Here is a 17,727-nt window from a genome sequence, read left to right on the forward strand (position 1 = left end):
ACTTCCTATGCATGTCAGGATGGTCTGACCCCTCAGAGTCATTTATGCAGAGAGTGAAGAATAGGACACTTCAAAATGAATTATGTTTTCCTCACAGATGCAAACAAGCAGAAGTGGCAAATTCTCTATTTGCCAGCGTTACTGTCACTTCTCCAGAGCTGTGAATAACAACAGATGATGCCGGCAGTGATGAAAGAGGGAGACAAGTAGCTGATTGATTGACAGCGAATGTTGTCCATTGAGATTTAATCCCGTACTGCTGTTTGTGTTTTAATTCTTTCTAAGAAGAAAAATGATGCTGCTTGCTATAAGAGAAGAAGTACTGAGAATTGAAATAGTCTTGAAATGACAAGTCTGCTCTATTTTTAAAAATAGCTTTGGCACATATTTCTATTCTATTCTATTCTATTCTATTCTATTCTATTCTATATTTGTGTATCACATCAGCCACACTCAAACTTGTGCATGAGTCTTTTGTGTCTTTTACTTTAAATTAAGCCATGGTTTACAAAACCAACACAATGTTGTGCTACATGAGAGTTTCAGCTAGCAATTGTGACGACAAACTCATATTCGTGACCTACATTTAGGTAATAAATAAATGGATTATTTGGTTTATTTTCTCATAGACTTCTATCAAATTTGCCTGATTTTGGAATCGCCCCCCAGTGGCAATTAGAAAGATTGCACTTTGCTTTTATCAGATTCTGAGGCTATATCCTCGAATGACTGTTTGCTTTAAAGAAGGTAACATGGCCTCTTTTAGCCGTTGGGCTCCAGAGGAGTGCTCCTGCTTCACCAGTTTTCTGAGCCACACTTTGGACCCGGGAGGAAGAGAGGGAGGGAACAGGAGGCTAAGCTGCTGCAGGTTAAAGGAAATTAGCTCTTTTTCATGCAGAAATCTGATGCTTCACTGTCCCTGCTCTGTGAACATCTGTGCACATTTAAGAGTCCTTTAACTTAATGCCTGCCTTTGCTTTTACAGTTGCAGTTGGTATAATATGATAAAGTGAGGTTCTCTCAGAAGGAAGCAGGTTCTATGAGAGCACATGGAGCACATTTTCAGTATGGAGCCTCTATTTGTGCCCTGCTGATTGCATTGGGGTATTTAAATTTGGTCTGCATATGCATTCTGCTGGTGTAACTGAGCTTCATGATGAATGCTCCATCTGTGGTGGGTGTGAGGATCTATTAGTGTTATTAGTTTGTTAATAGGGTGCACACTGCTGCACACTGCTGCACACAGGTGCCTTTTTAAAATGATTGTCAGTCTAGCTGATCAGCTGATGGTTACTTCACCTGTCAGCCTTGGTTTCTCCTCTGCTTATAAGCAGGTTTTATATTTATATATTGTTGCAGTTGCTTATTTAAATGTCATTGTAATTATGGTCTAACTCACAATATATACAGAAATACAAGAGTAAAGCTGAGTGTTGAATGTAGGCATTTTTTCTTCTTTATTGATAAATGTGTCTAGAAAAATAAATATCAGATTCTTTACACTGCTAAAGCAGGTGTGTATGGTTTGGTTTGTAATCTTATTTGCTCATTGCTTAGTATAGATCAATTGCTAACAAAAGTTTTTCATTTCTAGACTATTTTTTGTGGTACAAATTAAATTTGTTAAATAATGAAAATGTTTCACAAAAAAAAAATCTGAACAGCTTGTTAGAAACATTGATGATTTTCCATGGCTCTGCAGTAAAGTGGTCCAAGTGCTAAAAGGCTTGTAGGCAGTGAAAATAGAGTCAAGAAAGTTTATGGAGGTCTCTATGCAGTCCTTTGAAACTCTAAGTACATCTCATGAGTCAGTGGCCTGTAGGACAGTATTTCAGTCAGAGGTCTGGACATTGCTACATTGGTTCTTTTACTTTTTTCAGCCATTCTGTTGTAGATTTGCTGCTGTCTTGTTGCATGAGCTTTATAGCTTTATCTGTCACAGATGACCTCACATTTGACTCTAGAATTCCTTGGTATATAGAGGAGCTCATGGACTTCAAGGTGTCCAGGTTTTATAGCTGAAAAACAAGCCGAAGTCATCAGCCCTCCACCACCGTGCTTGACAGTTGCCATGAAGTCCTGATGTGCTGGTACGTGGTGTTTTGTATTATAGCCAGACATCTCCACACACTGATCTTGGTTGTCCAAAGGACGTTGTTTCAGACGTCTTTTGGTTTGTTCAGATGTAGCTTTGCTGCCATGTTCTTTTTAGAGAAAAGATGGCTTTCTCCTTTGTACTGTCACAAGCTTCAACTTTTAATATGTTTACTGAGGCCTGTGGTGTCTCAGATGTAGCTCTTGAGTTTTTCTTTTGCATCTTTTCTGAGCATTGTATACTCTGATCTTTAGGTGATCCAGAGCAGCAAACTGCCCCAAACCCTCTGCTTTGATAGAGGTGGACACATTTGGTGATGTTTTTTTTAATGTAGTGCATTTGATTGGCAGCAGCTGGATGCTACCCGTAATTCGTGGGGGAAGCAGTAAGTGTTCTGTTTCACACAGCTGTGTTTGGAAAATAGGAAACCTTTCACTGTCAAAATGACTGCAATTTGTCTCCTAGGTTCCCACACAAATGTTTAAAGAAGAAGTGATGCAACAAAGTAGTAACATTACTCCTGTCCTAAAAGAATTGTAAAACCTGTTGGATGCATGAACTTCAACATGAGACTGGGTTATTTCTGAGCTTGTGCCATATCCTGTTTGTTGTATTTCCAGTGAACAGTAGGGTTCAGATCATTTTATTCTGTTTTATTTAAATTTCGCACAGCAGTGAGAAAACCAGGTTGTATGAAGCCGTAGAAGCCTAGATCAATCCGATGAAACGTAAATGTTTTTATTTTTCTAATGAATACCTAAAAATTTCTCATCCCAGACCCCCGGTGACATGATGCCCAAGAGGGATCATGAGAAGGACCTGGAGCTGGACAAGAAGATTGAGGCTCTCCGCAGGAAGAATGAAGCTCTCATGAAGAGGTACAAGGTGAGAAGAAGTCTTCACATATAAAAAAAGCTTCTGAGATCTCATGTGTGGAGCTTGCAACTCTTTCAGTTTTTCTAATTACTTTATTGTTTGTAGGAGGTGGAGGAGGACAGGAAAAGAGCAGAAGAAGAAGGAATGGCACTGCAGAGCCGGAAGGGCAAAGCCGATGATCTTACCATCACAATCAGCAAGTCCACTAGTGTGAGTGTCAGCAAAAATAATGATAAAAATAATAATTTTATCTTTAATTAAAAATCCTAACACGTCTCAGTTTTACTACCTGATTAAGAAATGCTGCTCTATTTAATAAAGGAAATCTATCAGCATGAATCTTTGGGCCTAAATTATAAAAAATAAATTAAATAAGTTAAACTACAGAAAAAGTTCTGGTACATCATTCCTCAAGTGGAAAGTTTTGTTAATGTGCAAAAAAAAAAAAGAAAAAAGAAAAAAAAAGACAAAACCAGGAATTTCTGTTATTTCTGTTTATTTATTACTTTGGTGTTGTATGAAGGACTGTGGGGGAGGTCTCCATCAGTAGGAAATGCTGTACAATTTATGAGAATACAATTAAAAGGATGTCCTCCTTCACATTTTTCAAAGATGTCCAGTGGGCCGGTTTGAGTCTCTGCCCCCCCGGCCTTATATAAAAAAAGCTACATTAACTAATATCCCACAGTGTTGTCTTTGCATTCGCCAGAACCCATCTGTTTTCAAGAAGAAATGCTGTTAACTACATCAATATTTCATAGACTGTCCTTTTCTTTGATTGGAAGCAGGATAGTCGTGTGGTGGTGACAAAGCCATTCAGTGGCGGTTCACCAGCTGGGAAGGGACAGCAGGAAGCTGGACCTGACAGAGGGGGAGAGGCTCCTCCACAGACTGCTGGCCGAGGACACAGGAAGCAGCTAACGGTCACCATGGCTGGCAAAAAGGTAAATTAACTACAAGGAAAAAGTGATGAGGACCCAGTACAGGAGAGCCAAAACCCCTGTAGCTTAAAGTCTAGTTATATTGTAACAAGGAAGAATGTCACAAAACATTTTTATAAAGATCTGTACTTTAAGAATTACAAATATATTTATTTTTTTCCATGAGCTCTTCTTGCATAGGCAAGAATGTGCATCCAGAAGAGTGTTGATGCATTTAAAAGACTCTGGATCTCTATTCTGTAAACCATGGGATGGCTGTGTGGGAAAATCCCAATGGATCAGCAGTTTCTGAAGTACTCAAACCAGCCAGTCTATCACCGACATACATGCCACATTCAGAGTCACTTATTGAACAAGTGTATCCAATGAAGTGGAACCATTTCATAGCACGATGAAATAGATTTCTTAGAACAACTTTTTAAAGATTTCCCTTAGAAGTCTTGGAGCCACACCGGGCCAGCAAATCAAAATATAACACAACAAAGCAACTGGATCTCCATCCATCCATCCATCCATCCATCCAAATGCATGTCTAATCCAGAGTTGGTATATATTCTCCTTAACCAAATTCAATGAGAGGCCAACACGATTTAACCATGTATCCTTATTTCACATGCTAACCTGACACCAATCTGCAGCTTGTATTTACCATGTTTATTGTATTATTTAATATTAAATAAGACATGCTGATTGGTCCATTCATTGGCTAATTAGGGCTAAAGTACAGCTGAGACTTATAGTTAGTTTTCTAAGAGATTAATCAAAATGTAGTGATGGCGCTAAAGTTGGGGACATCACAAAAATGAGCCAATTTTAAAAGCGTATGAATGACTTCACCAAACCCACAAACTAGTGTCTAAGTACTCGTAACTAAGAACCCTTAAATGAATGTTTCAAAATGTACTGCAGAGCACATACTGACACTTATGTAATGCTAATAATATGAGTAACTGACTCTCCAGGGTAAGAGGGTGGTGAGTGAGAGGCCTGAGAAGAGGCTGGGCCTGTGGACGTCAACAGCCCCGCCAATGATGGACAGGCGAGGCGTGTGGAGTCAGCGGGGAGGGCGAAGCAGCCATCTCACATGACCAAGAGAGACTCAGCACCACAGGTCCGACTCACACACACCGAACACTCCTGCCTGCTTCCACTCTCACTCCCTCCCCCTCCCTTTGTTTATTCTCACATGCTGCACCGACGTGTTTTACATAGATATGAGACATGTTGTCTGGCCCATCCCCTCTATCCCTGTGATGGAGCATAATGGTTTGTTGACAGGAGGTGGACCGGGGCTGTGACTGACTGGTGTGAGATTAGGAAAGGAGAGGGTGGCTAATAGAGCTGTGGGTTGAATAGATGCTCTGCATAACTAAGTTTTAAACCTTTTTGAGCTGTTTCTACACACACACTGCAGCTCTGATCTCCTCTAGATGTCACTCGACAAAGGTACATGTGAAAAATTCGATTCAGGCAACTTCCTCGAGTAAACCGCATGAAGAATTTCCTGTCATCTCCTGCTGTGTGTTTCATGTAAGAAAGGGAAACTGAGGAATATACCTTGACCTGAATCTCCCAAAATCGTCCCCAGTTAACTTTTACAAGTTATTCCGGTTTGCTTGAGATGCCATATTTAATGCAGGCAAGGACTCGTGTGCCCCCGCCTCGGCTGTGAAATGCAAAACTGTCACTGACCTTAGCCCCCCTCCCACCCCCCCGGGTATGCAGAAAGTCTGGAACAGCTGCTCTGCCTCAGTCTGAGGCCTGACGCAGACACACACACTCACAGACTGAAATAAATAAGCTGATGCACAGGCAGCTGATCCTCGCCACTGTAAACACAGACACAGTCTGGTCATAGGGTGGGGTGGGGTGGGAGGGAGGGAGGGGACACGAAAGCAGGAGCTGCAGAAGTACAGGTTCAGTCTAAAATGTGCATCTCTGCTACTGATTGGCCGATACACTGAGTGCTGCTCACTGGGCTGTCTGGGTTAATGTGCACTGAATCTATGGGCTGAACACATTGTTCTTTTTGCCTTTATTTCTGGCCCACTAGGTCTGCCCCCCCCCCCCCATTTATCATGTGGACTGAATCAGCACTTGAACAGTAGCCAGGGCTCCAGTGCACCAGTCATCTGTGAATCCCAGAGACCTGGTTTACGTAACCAGTGTCATTTCACTAGGTTTATATGAGATCAGCGGGGGAGAAAGCTGCTCAAGGGTGATACCGTAGGAGAACATACCATGGATCCATCTGGCAAGCTTTAAAAAAATATTTGCGTTGGTTCACTGAGGTGCACATTGCTACTGCACTGCCCTGCCTCTGAAATAATTATCTGATGGGTATGGGTGCGTGTGTGTGCGACAGAGCGAGAGACACCCTGGAAATAAATAATGACTCTTTGAGAGACAGGGGTGTGGCTGTGCAGCAGTGTCTCATGGAGCCTGGAGGAACCTCATGACCAGACTGCTCACGCTCACGCGCGAGAGAGTGACAGGGGTAAGGAAATGCAGTTGGACGGAGAGGAACAGAGGGGAGGATGAGAGAGAGACAGACACTTGGCAACCGTGCCATCTGTTTCAATCTCCCCTCATTTCTTTTCCCTGAAACTTTAAGTGGTCCACACTCCTCTGGCACGATTGTTTCCCTATTCCCACCATCCTGAAAGGGCCGATTTGATCTAATTAACATTCAACTGCCTTCTCACTCTGAAAAGGCTCATTATGCTACCGAAGAGACAGACCTGGCAAGGTGCCAAGAAAAAGGGAGAGGAAGACAGAGTAGTGGGGTGAGAGAGAAATGAGGTAGCCGGGGGTCTTTGTGTATGTGTGTGCTATACTCTCTCTGGATGTGGGCGTGCGAATGATCGTGTGGGCGTCCCAGCCCGTAGGTGTGCTACCAGCCCACTCGCTCTCCCCGGTGCATATTGTCCCCCATCCTCCATCGGCTGTTAGAGTGTTGCTGTTAATAGCAACATGACTCATCCTCTGTGTTCACCAGAGCGCATCATTGAAATCAGAACTACACCAGAATAGAAATTAGCACAATTCTGTACCTCTAATAAGCTGTGTTTGATTTGCAAACCGCCAGGTGGTTTCCAAGGTCAGCTACCTGCTAACTGCAGTCTGCCCCCGTGCAGAGTGGACAGAAATTACATTATAATTGAAGCTGTTGTGCCAAGTTGTGCAGTTACACTTTAAAACCACTGGGTGGCAGTCTAGACCTCTCAGTCTTTCCTAATGGATGAGTCAGTGGCCTGATTGTGACAGCAGCAAAGCGATTCTTTACAACCGTGTTTAATTAGCAGGCAACAAGTTGCAGTGTCACACTTATAACTGCTAAGCTCATCTTTTAATTTCTCCTCTCTGACAGGATGAGGTCAAACAGGGGCAGAAGCACACTGAGGAGCATCACGGGGTGTCAGAGCAATGCCAGGTAAATTAAAAAACCCTCATACACAGATGTAAACATTTAGATACTGTGTCTAACCTCTCCCAGCTCAAAGGACTGCAGTTTCAATTCATCGTGACCACGTGATTTGCTGATGATCAGTCTGTGAAAACAAGGTTTTCACTAACACTACGTTAGCATACAAAGCGCAGGGAATAGCAAATGCAAATATGCGCTCTGTCCTCATCACAAACACACACAGACAGCACAACACGTTGCCATGCACGTGCCCCTTTTTCTAGCGCTTCTTCCCATCTGCCTCCCGCTGGCTTGCATGTCAGCCTTGCTGGAGTAGCTCAGAGCTGTCTCACAGATCGGGCGTGCGATAAGCAGACTGACTGGGGAGGCAGGAAGGATGGGCTTCAAAGGCACGGCGGATTCTCCATATGACAATTGATGCTGTTCATGCCTCTCTGGCTGCTGCAGTCCTGGCCTAGACAGTATTCAAGGAAATACTATGTAGATTTTTTTTCTCATCATGTTGCACAAGAAATTTACTCTTTTGTGTGACAAATAAAACATATGGACCTAAATCAGTGCAGCTTTTGGAAGGTCAACCGTCGTCGAGAGAAAGATTATGATCTCAGCAACTGGCCAGCTTCACTTTGTAACATCCAACCTGCCTTCTTTGGCTCCTGGCAACATCCCATTGAGGCCCCACAGAGGCAAAAACATAAAAAAAATTTAATTAGCAGCTGGGGTGGCAGCAGGACATGGCCTGTTGGAACATGTGAGAAGCGTCTTCCCGTGTGACCCCTGATGTCCTCTGAGGGCCAGCACAGAGCAAGGAGAGACGAGGTGGAAAACAGGATGAGGACAGATGCCATGTTCTCCAATAAGTGTAGGCAGGAGGGCAACATGTTTACTTCGATTTGATTGGTCCACACCTGAGGGGAAAACATGACCTGTCATAGTTTCTTACCAGCACTGTGTTGCATCTCTTTTTCTCTCACTGTTTTAACTGCTGCTTTGAGCTTTAATACAGGTTTTTATGGTCATTCCTGGTACTCAGAAAATCCCACAAATGTATTTTTTTTCTAGACATCAGCACGCTCTCTCAGAAACTGCTGGTCTTTTTCGTGACATCTCTAGTCTTGGTTTGCTTGAAGACTTTATAACAGAAGCAGCTTCTGCCCTTTCTGATGTGTTAATGAGCCTGTATCAGATCTCCTTTTACTATTAGCCAGCAATCCTCTGTGCTGTCATCACAGTAATCAATAAATCGGTTAAGAGGGGAATGGAGGAAGAGCTTCTAATTGTATTTGCTATAAACTGTACTTTTCCTGGAACACTGATCAGTATTTACCCAGGGAGGCAGTGGTTAGCCCTTAAAGTTATGCAAAATACATCAGCGTAGGAGAAATACACACATTTGTGGTTCCCACAGATTTGTATATGTATCCATTATAATAACTTTACACACTGAAATGCTCTCTTTTGCATGCACATAGGATATCGAGAACCTGCAGGCCATCACAGACCTCAATGTCCCCACATCGAGAGAGGAGCAGGAGGAATATTTAAGGTGGAAGAAGGAGCGTGAGCAGATTGACAGGGAGAGGGTGGCACGCCATAAAAATGCCAAGGGCCAGTGGAGACGAGCGTGGGACATGGATAAAACTGACAATATGTAAGACTTTTTAAAGAGTTAAAGGTTTACATTCATATTCCCATTGGCTGTAGTTGTTAAAGCTGAAGGACTAAAATAAAAGCAACATAATAACATTTTAAACCAAAATATGGCAAAACATGGAGTTCAAAGATCTGTGAAATACTGTGGAGCTGATTTTCAGGTGCATTCTTGTTCCAACACACCTGAATTAAATGAATGGCTTGTTACCAGGCCTTTCCCAAACTTGACTGCTGAAGATGTAATTCCACCATTTGATTCAGCTGTGCTGGAGTAGGGATGCATCTAAAAGCTGCAGGACAGTAGCTCTCGAGGACTGGAGTTGGAGACCCCTGATTTACAGGATGAGTAGCTGCATTTTGAACCATCTGTGACTGAAAAAGACTAGAATTGGGTAATCCTATAAATGGGGAGTTAAAATAATCCAACTGGGAGGTGATTGAGGTGTGGATAACTGTTTCTATATCTGTAATTCTGTGATGGTTTAAAGCTGCTGTTCACAAAACTACTTCTTTGTTTGTTAGAGGTTGAACTATCCAGGATTTTTAGTTATAGTTTAGACGGCCAAGTGCCGTAGCGCTTGATAAGCCAAATAAAGTTTTGCTCTCATTTAGTTGAAAATGTTGTCAGGACTCCAGGATTTTAGATTGTCCAAACAATTCAACTCAATTGAATTTTATTTATATAGCACCAAATCACAACAACAAAGAGAACCCCAACAGTCAGACCACCCACTATGAGCAAGTACTTGGCAATGGTGGGAAGAAAAAACTCCCTTTTAACAGGAAGGAACATTGTGCTTCGTAAAGAGAGTCTAGGAGTAACATGTATAATGAAGTAAGCATTATAAATTCCTTTAAAGAACAAAAAAGTCCATGTTGGGTTTGGAGGTTGAACAGTGGACTGTCACTTTTAAGAGGAGGCTTTTTCAGTACTAATATACTTTCAGTATGCAGTACCATGCATGCTAAAAATGGTCTTATTAGCACTAAGGCCATTTTTTTTTTTTAGTTATTAGTTTTGTAGAATTCCCCTTTTCACTTTTAAATTCTTCCTTCACTGAAAGGCTCACTTCACTTAGGCAGATGAAGAGGAGAAAATAACCCCGGAGAACATTTTGCCTCTTTGTAGTTAAATTATTCAGTGAAGAATCCATTAGATGAGGTTTCTGGATGTTGTGCATGTTCTACCACATGATCGCAAGGCTGATTGTCACCATGTCACAGGACGATGTTACACAGACGATGTTACACAACCAAACAGTTACTTATGTATGCATAATATAACTTTTTACGGCTGAAGGAGTTCATGAGCTACATTTCAAACAGCTTTACAGGCTGCTGCCTGCATTGCTGGGAGAAATCACACAATAGCACCCCAAACTGACCGCGGGAAAGAAATACAACTCGTTTATTGTGAACTGTTTGTTAGATTTCAAACAAACTGAGCTGTGGCTGTACAAAGACTGACCAAGTTGCAGAGTAAATTAATGTGCTGTTTAGGGAAGTATCCAAATGTAAAGGCACAAGGAAAGAGCAGCTATTTTTAGCTGGGGGGTAAGGGATGGAAATGCCTTGCCTTATTTGGCGAAGCATTAACAAGGCTCCCAAGAAAGAACAGAAGAGGAAATGTGTTTTTGATTCGACAATTTATGTGGTTTCAGAGGATGTCGAATGTAGGAGTGGGTCCTCGTGGAGTGAAATCTCTGCACAATCTTAAACTCTAGGCTCACAGTGATGTTAGGTGATATACTGAAATGCCTGTTTATGTAGTGCAGATGAGATGTTATAGTGCCGGGGGGGTGAATGATTGTGGAACATGATAAAGAGATTGGTCGCGCTGGGTTTTGTTACTGTCTAAAACGAAGCCTCTGCTTCTAGGTTTTCAGACAAATCCCTCTCTGACAGAGACTGGGGGCCTTCCAGCAGAGGTAAGACAAAAGACACGGACCTTACTGAGAATGTAAGGAGTAAGACACTTCATAACAAATCATAAAAAAGACATATCACATTGCTGCAGGAGGAAGAAATGCTAGAAGAGGACCCAGAGCAGGCAGCGATTCAAAAGGTATTCCCCACATAATTTAGTGAGCAGTTATATCCCATAAAATACTCGTATAGTGTTTAGACTTTAAACTTTTGGTATTTTTCTTACCTAGCTCATGACAAGCGAGGCAAAGACAAGGGAGCTAAAAACGTGCAAGTGATGAGCAGTAAAGCAAAAGGCAAAGATCGCCTGACTGGGCGGGCCAGAAGGTCAGTAACAGCTAAACACAACGGGCTGCTGGCAAAGGTGATTCAACCATCAGAGCGTTTTGCAACATAGCTTCAATTAGTGGTTACGAGAAACATCGGCATGACTAATGCAGTACGTAAAACGGATGTGGAAAGACATGTTGTTTTTCTGCACTGTGCCCTAATGTACAAATTCCCCTGGATGTCATGAGACTTAATTTAGAAGTGGTGGCAGCTGACTAAATAACCCAGAAGGCCGCATTCTGTCCCCCCCCCCCCCCCCCCCCCCCCCAGTTTCTCCTCTGCTGTGAAACCCCACTTGATAGTGAGGAGGCCATCTAGCCAATCCAGGGCATGCAGCTTGTTGACATCACATTTTGGGGTCGTCTCAGATTGCTTAGAACCCCATCAAGTACTAACAAGTACCTGGTACTAGGTACTACCACCTAATGGAAAACCCTAAAAACCAAGCTGAGCCGATCTGAGTTGGTACTGGTGGAAAAGGTCATAGGTGCGCTGTAATGCAATCATAATGTCCAAAAAATCCACAGCCACAGAGCTGAAAGTGAGGCACTATGTGGACCTGGAGTGAAAAAGTTGATTTTATGTCTCTGTAAAAGTAGGAAAGGGTAAGGATTGGGGGGGGCGCCTCTGTAAAACAGCACTCAGGTGTGAGATTCCTGTTATCAGGCTGTGCTGCTGTTACAGTTGGCAACAGATTTGAGTGTGGGCAAAGGCAGCCCACAGGCCACCAAAGCCATTTTCACACATGTGCTGCAGCGCTCGATGTTTCTGGATTTTATCCAAATGGAGGTGCGTGTGAGAACTTTAATGTCTGATGTAGCTGAATTAAACATGAAACAGTATTAAACAGTCTTTAGCTCGCCAGTTCCTTAGTACAAAGTTGGTGCGATTTCCTATCGCGGATGTGAGGAAAAAAGGGCATTTAATAATGTGAATAATATGATATATATAATATGAATTCACAGCTAGCAAGTGGTCATCTCGTGCTCTGCCTGCTGCATACTCTACCCAGACAGCACCCTTACCTAAAACACACAATATCCAGTACTGAGTCTACATGTGACAAAGGACAACTGAGGACGGTGTCCCAGCCTGAGTCTCCTGACACTGTCTGGAGTTCATGCATGAAAAGCCATTACGATCACAACAGCTGAGACCCAACCTCGAATCACAGCTCTTGCTTTCCATACATCCTTGGACAATCACCCGATATGACTCCCAGTGGTCATCACTTTCATGGTAGTCATTGGTTTTTTGGGCATGTATGTGACTGAGAAGCAAATGCTGTTATAAGACTCACTTTGCAACACTGAAATGACCTGCAGCAGTCTCTTCTTTGTCCTTTCTCCTTATAGTGCTTAACTACACAACATTACGACTACCTGCCAGTTATAGTGAAGGCTCTCTCTTACCGCCATAATGTCTCTGACCCATGATCTGCTGGGTGGGGCTTCTGTGAATAGGGCTTATTGCTGCACATCCCACAGATGCTCAGTCAGACAGTTTGAAGGCTAACTGAGAGCGTTGGGCTCTTTTAATGTATAAGAAAAAAACTAGTCCTGAACTGTTTTTCCTTTGTGGTGTGACATGTTGTCCTGCTAAGGGTGAGATGCTGTGCTGCCATTGTAGAAAGCTTGTGGGGGTGTGCTTCTTCTGCGGTAATGTTTAAGTGGGCGGTATGTGTCAAAGTACCACACGAATGCCAGGACCCAAACTTTGCCAGCTGAACGTTGCATTGTGATAAAATGATCTGTTATTTACTCTTGTGGCTGATTGTTATATACAATATTACACCATGCTATAACTTGCAAAGAAAAAGAGATTCACAACACACTGCTTTTTTGTTTCTGAATACCCTTTTTTCAGATGGCAGGCAAATGATGATGGAGAGAACCTACAGGTGAGAGGTGAAACCTCTTTTGACCCTGCTATAAAGTGAAATATAAAAGACATCCATATAGCAAAAAACACTCCTGTTTGTCGCTTTGATCTCATCTTTTAGATGCCTGAGACGACGCTGGAGGAGTTCCTTGAGGAACTTGATGCCCTCACAGACGCTAATGCAGACGAGCTGAAAGATCAGGACGCAAAAACAAAGCAGTCGCCGAGCCTGGATTCACTGAGCACGCCCGAGGAAGCGAGTGAATCAGCAGCCTCGGTGTCAGCTGCTATCCTTAGAGAGGACACCCCGACTCAGGAGAAGGCAGAGGGTTTGTCCTCTCGGGGTTTGGAGAAGAAAGTGCGCTTCTCTGAGGAACTCATCCAGGGGGCTCATGCAAGGCAAACCACGGACTCTCAAGAGTCAGAATCCAGAGGTCCCAGCTCTTTGAAAGCTTCCTCACCCAAAAAGAACAAGCATGAAATGCAGAGGCCACGTCAGCCTCTTGAAAGTGCCAAGCAGAATGATGGGAGTCTTCAGGATAAAGGAGGTGGTCCAGCTGCACCTTCTCTTGCACAGCAGCAGGGATCTGAAACTGAATGCACTAAAAAGGACAGCAGCCCACCCACAGCTCCCAGCTCCCCCCCTGCTGAAAAAGCCTGCACCCCTCTACATGAGATCCAGCCCGTGGAGCTTCCCAAGTGCAACATCAGCAACACAAACACGGGTACGCCTGAACTTCAGCGAGCCTGATTTTTTTTTTTTTTTTTTTTTTTTTTTCTCCTGGCAGCCTGTGTGGATGTTCCAAGTAAAACTAACCATGCTTTTGTTTTCACAGAAGAGCTGATAGACTCTGGTCTGTCTGTTCTGAGCCTGGAGTCTGGAGAAGCACACCCAACACACTCCACCAGCAGTGACAAGGTCAGTGAGGGAGAATCAATAGATGTGCAAATGGACTGATGGAGGGAAGTGCAAATGGATGGGGATTTAAATGGATGAGGAGAGCTATGCAATATATCTGCACTGCAGCTGCGTATTATCCAATTTTAATTCAGCCCCTCGGAGTCTTGATGGAGTGCAGGAGAAATAGTTTCATGAGAGAATGGTTTTTCATTTCATCTTCCACCGGAACAGATAATGTATGATTGCCTAGTGGATTCGTTCATACTGAGGAGGGAATGAGAAAATATAGTAAATGTAAAATACAGAAAGTTGCAGTTGGTAATTTTTATCCTTTTCTCTCTTTTTTTTGTTTTTGCAGGCACGAGAGCATGGGAAAATTGTTTAACCAACGTTTTCGGGATATAAACACTGAAACCAAAACACAGCATTTGGATGCATTATTTTTGCTTCAAAGTAGCTCGTTTGCAATACTGTTTATAGCTTACAGACAAAACTGTGGTTTAATTTTGCTGTGGGAGCTGAATTTTTGTCTCAAATTTGACACATGAATGGTGAGACGCCTTTTTCCTGCTCGATGATGATGATGATGATTATTATTATTATTAGTAGTAGTATTTTTTTTTTTTTTTTTTTTTTTTTTTTTTTCATCCGAGCACTTTGTGTACAAAAACATGTGTACTGACATCTCCTTCTGTATGGAAGTACGCTGCTTGAGTGCAATATCACTGAATGTTTACACATTTGTATGAAAATGTTGAAGTACATATCAGGAGGCTAGCTAATCGGTTAAACTTAGATAGCCCTTGACATTAAACCAAGCCACAGTCTAATTACTTAGTGCCTGATTCTGCCTTAGAGGTATATTTTTTAATTTATTCAGCTTATTTAGCAGGGACAATGCACAATAAATATATTGTACCAGATATAGCTAAAAGCTACTTTTCAGCTCTAGTCCCTGAGTAACTTTTCAGTAACCGAATAAAGATTGTAATATATGACGATACATAGTTGCAGACCTCCAGTAGAGTTTTGCTTCCAGCATCCATAAATAGCCTTTGACAAGTAAATCAGCATATTGTTAAAACGCACATTTGAACCCTAATGTCTTTGGCCAGTGACCAAGACAGTCCAAAGTTTACAAAATGTTACTACTGACATGCTGTAAATGTTTCTGCTACTAAGAACGGTGAAAGGAGCACGCCACTGATTTTTGATATCAAGACAGGAGCCTGATGATGTCATACTCTGGTTAAGATTATCTGAATTTGGGGATGACAGCTTTGCAGTCATGAAACTCATATCTCTGCCCATAAGTAAGTGAAAGAAACCTACTTGATTTAAATTTGGCCTTTTTACTCATCAAGGTCGTCTCCTTGTGCAGCTCTGGGCCACATCCAGCGTGCCTGCTGTTTTTACATTGCTTTGTGGTCAGACTACTTTTCACCGGGGAAAAGAGAGGAAGGAATACATTTCTGTGTCACACTGTGGGGGGGGGGATCAGCACTGGGGAACTGGATCTATGTCTCAGAGAGCCAAGAGCAGCCTAAAAAGGAAGAATCTACCCTGTCAGAGCCTTAAGGCAGGACATCCAGAACATCCTCGTTTCTTCTTTTTTTCAGTTATGAGGGTTGTGCACCATGAATATGTCCCCTACACTCAGACTATCAGCACAGAGTTGTGCTGTAACATCCCGAGACATCAGAAGTAGAACATTCAGTCCAAACCACTGGAACTTGGATCAGGTGGCGCCCTGAAAATGCCTCTTTTTTTTTTTTTTTTTTTCTTTCTTTTTTCTTCTAAAAGCCTTGACTCAATAAAAAAAAAAAAGCAGCCACACTGGAGTAACTTGCAGCGCTGCCCAAGGAGGCTACCTAGAAGAGCAAATTTGCCTGTTCGAGCTTGTAGTGTTTAATGCAGATCTAGGTTTAGAAAGAAAGAAATGTGATCCAGTTGTAAGGTGACATAACTCACTAGTGTACTCCTTTATTGTTAAAATAAACAGCCAGCTGACGGCAAAGCATAACACATTTGAAAACATTTGGATGTTTAAATATTGATTTATAACACTGCAGAGCTGAAACCTTGCACACTATTGTTGTGTTCCCTAAAGCACAGTTTTACAGCTGAATCCAGATGATCCGGTCTTCCTCACTCTTCTTATGTTATGTTATGGTTTCCAGGCACTGAATTTGGGATTGTAATGTACTATGTTAGCTGATTCTAAACAAACAGTGTACAAATTCTGGTCTTTGGGCCCCTGTGGGTGGAAAAAATATCATTCAAGCATTTTGAGTTGGGGTGAATTGAGAATGCCGGGATTCAGCTGTAATTCCCTTTTGTATTATTTGTTCTGTATTATATTTGTGAAAGAGAGCCTAATATCTTTTGAAATGCTTCCCTTGATTAATATCTTAGCCAGTTGTTGTGCCTTGCATATTGGCTTCTTCAGCTACTGAAGGTGTACTTTAATTTATGGTTTGTATATTAACTGCCTCATTTATTTTATTTATTTGCCTTTCCATTTCGGACAGCAGAATGTTACCAAGTAAATCTCAAGCTGTTTCTCTGTGAGTTGTATTTTTTTTTTCTCCTTTTTTAAATCTATTGCCAGCCTTTGATGCTATTTTTGGTAAGAAGCGACAGCTATATTAAGACGCCTTAAAGAAGCTCTGTCCTCAAAGAAGTTTTTGGCTTTCGTCAATGCCACTGTGTAGTAAACAGTTATGTAACTGTAAGTGGAAAACACAGCGGACATGCTCTGAGCTGCGTGGTCTTGTCTGTGTCTACGGAGGTTACATAAAATCAAAAAAGCAAGAAGCAAGCCACAATGTTTGAAGCCAGTCCATCCGTTAAGGAAGAAGGGGCCTTATTCTGTATTATATGTGGATAGCAATCTATCAGTAGAAGGAAACATCTGTGTGAAAAACAGGTCACTGATTCCCTTTGAAGTATTTTTTTTAAATCTCCCTGTGGGATTTCATGTAGTGGAGGAAAATCAGTCATAGAGCATTTTATATGTAAGTGTTTAGTCCGTGTTCATTCAGTTTGTTTAACATCTGCACTGTCACCTTCCTTCAATGTCAAGTTTCTGAGGTGAGATGAGTTGGTTGGCGGGGCGTGTGCGAGTACCCCCCCCCGTGTTTTCACGCACTGTTGTAATTAGATGTGCCTGTGTATGCGTGTGTGCTGCATTTCGAGGTGTGACCCCAGCCTTTTTGCTGCTCTGAGTGCTCACTCTAAATTGAGTCCATGTGCAACATGACTTCATTTGCTGAACCGCTCGGAACGAAGCGTACGCCACATGAATAAAGATTTTCTGTGTTTCAAAGGCTCCGACTGGCATCGTTTTGTCACCCTGTTCACTTCACTTTACTCGTGCACCTGAGCGAACACGCAGTAGTCGATGAATTTGTTGCGTGCTGGTTTTTCTTTTGTTTCGTCACTCTTAATACGTTATCGGAGGACCAGTGCGATAAAGACGGCACGCTGCAGCACCAACGGTCCATACAGTTTGACTTCTTGCCTACAGACTCTGCTTTCATGTTTAATTTGATTAACTTCACATGAGTTCTCTGAAGAGTTGTTGCATTAGAAACAGCTTCCTCTCAGCCCTGCAGGTGGGATCCCATAGGTGCTACTGTTTTAATTATCTCCTCACAAGTCTGTCTCCATGGCAGCGCTCTACCTTTGAGGCCTT

At 42.4% G+C, this 17,727-nt stretch overlaps 1 protein-coding gene across 2 annotated transcripts; it reads left to right on the forward strand.

The window, feature by feature from the left end:
- Nucleotides 1-3,781: 3,781 nt before the first annotated feature.
- ccdc9b (coiled-coil domain containing 9B) lies at nt 3,782-17,359 on the forward strand. 2 transcript variants are annotated; one of them, XM_019349102.2, is made up of 11 exons: nt 3,782-3,915; nt 4,875-5,023; nt 7,283-7,345; nt 8,812-8,990; nt 10,871-10,920; nt 11,010-11,057; nt 11,149-11,245; nt 13,115-13,148; nt 13,251-13,854; nt 13,966-14,048; nt 14,389-17,359. In XM_019349102.2, the coding sequence occupies exons 2-11, from the start codon at nt 4,997-4,999 to the stop codon at nt 14,413-14,415; spliced, it is 1,212 nt and encodes a 403-aa protein (XP_019204647.1). In that variant the 5' UTR covers nt 3,782-3,915; nt 4,875-4,996; the 3' UTR covers nt 14,416-17,359. The 2 variants fall into 2 exon arrangements, with proteins under 2 accessions (XP_019204647.1, XP_025756681.1); XM_025900896.1 differs by lacking the exons at nt 10,871-10,920; nt 11,010-11,057; nt 11,149-11,245.
- The last annotated feature ends 368 nt before the right edge of the window (nt 17,360-17,727 follow it).

Source organism: Oreochromis niloticus, linkage group LG19 (assembly GCF_001858045.2).
Source record: "Oreochromis niloticus isolate F11D_XX linkage group LG19, O_niloticus_UMD_NMBU, whole genome shotgun sequence".
NCBI lineage: Eukaryota > Metazoa > Chordata > Actinopteri > Cichliformes > Cichlidae > Oreochromis > Oreochromis niloticus.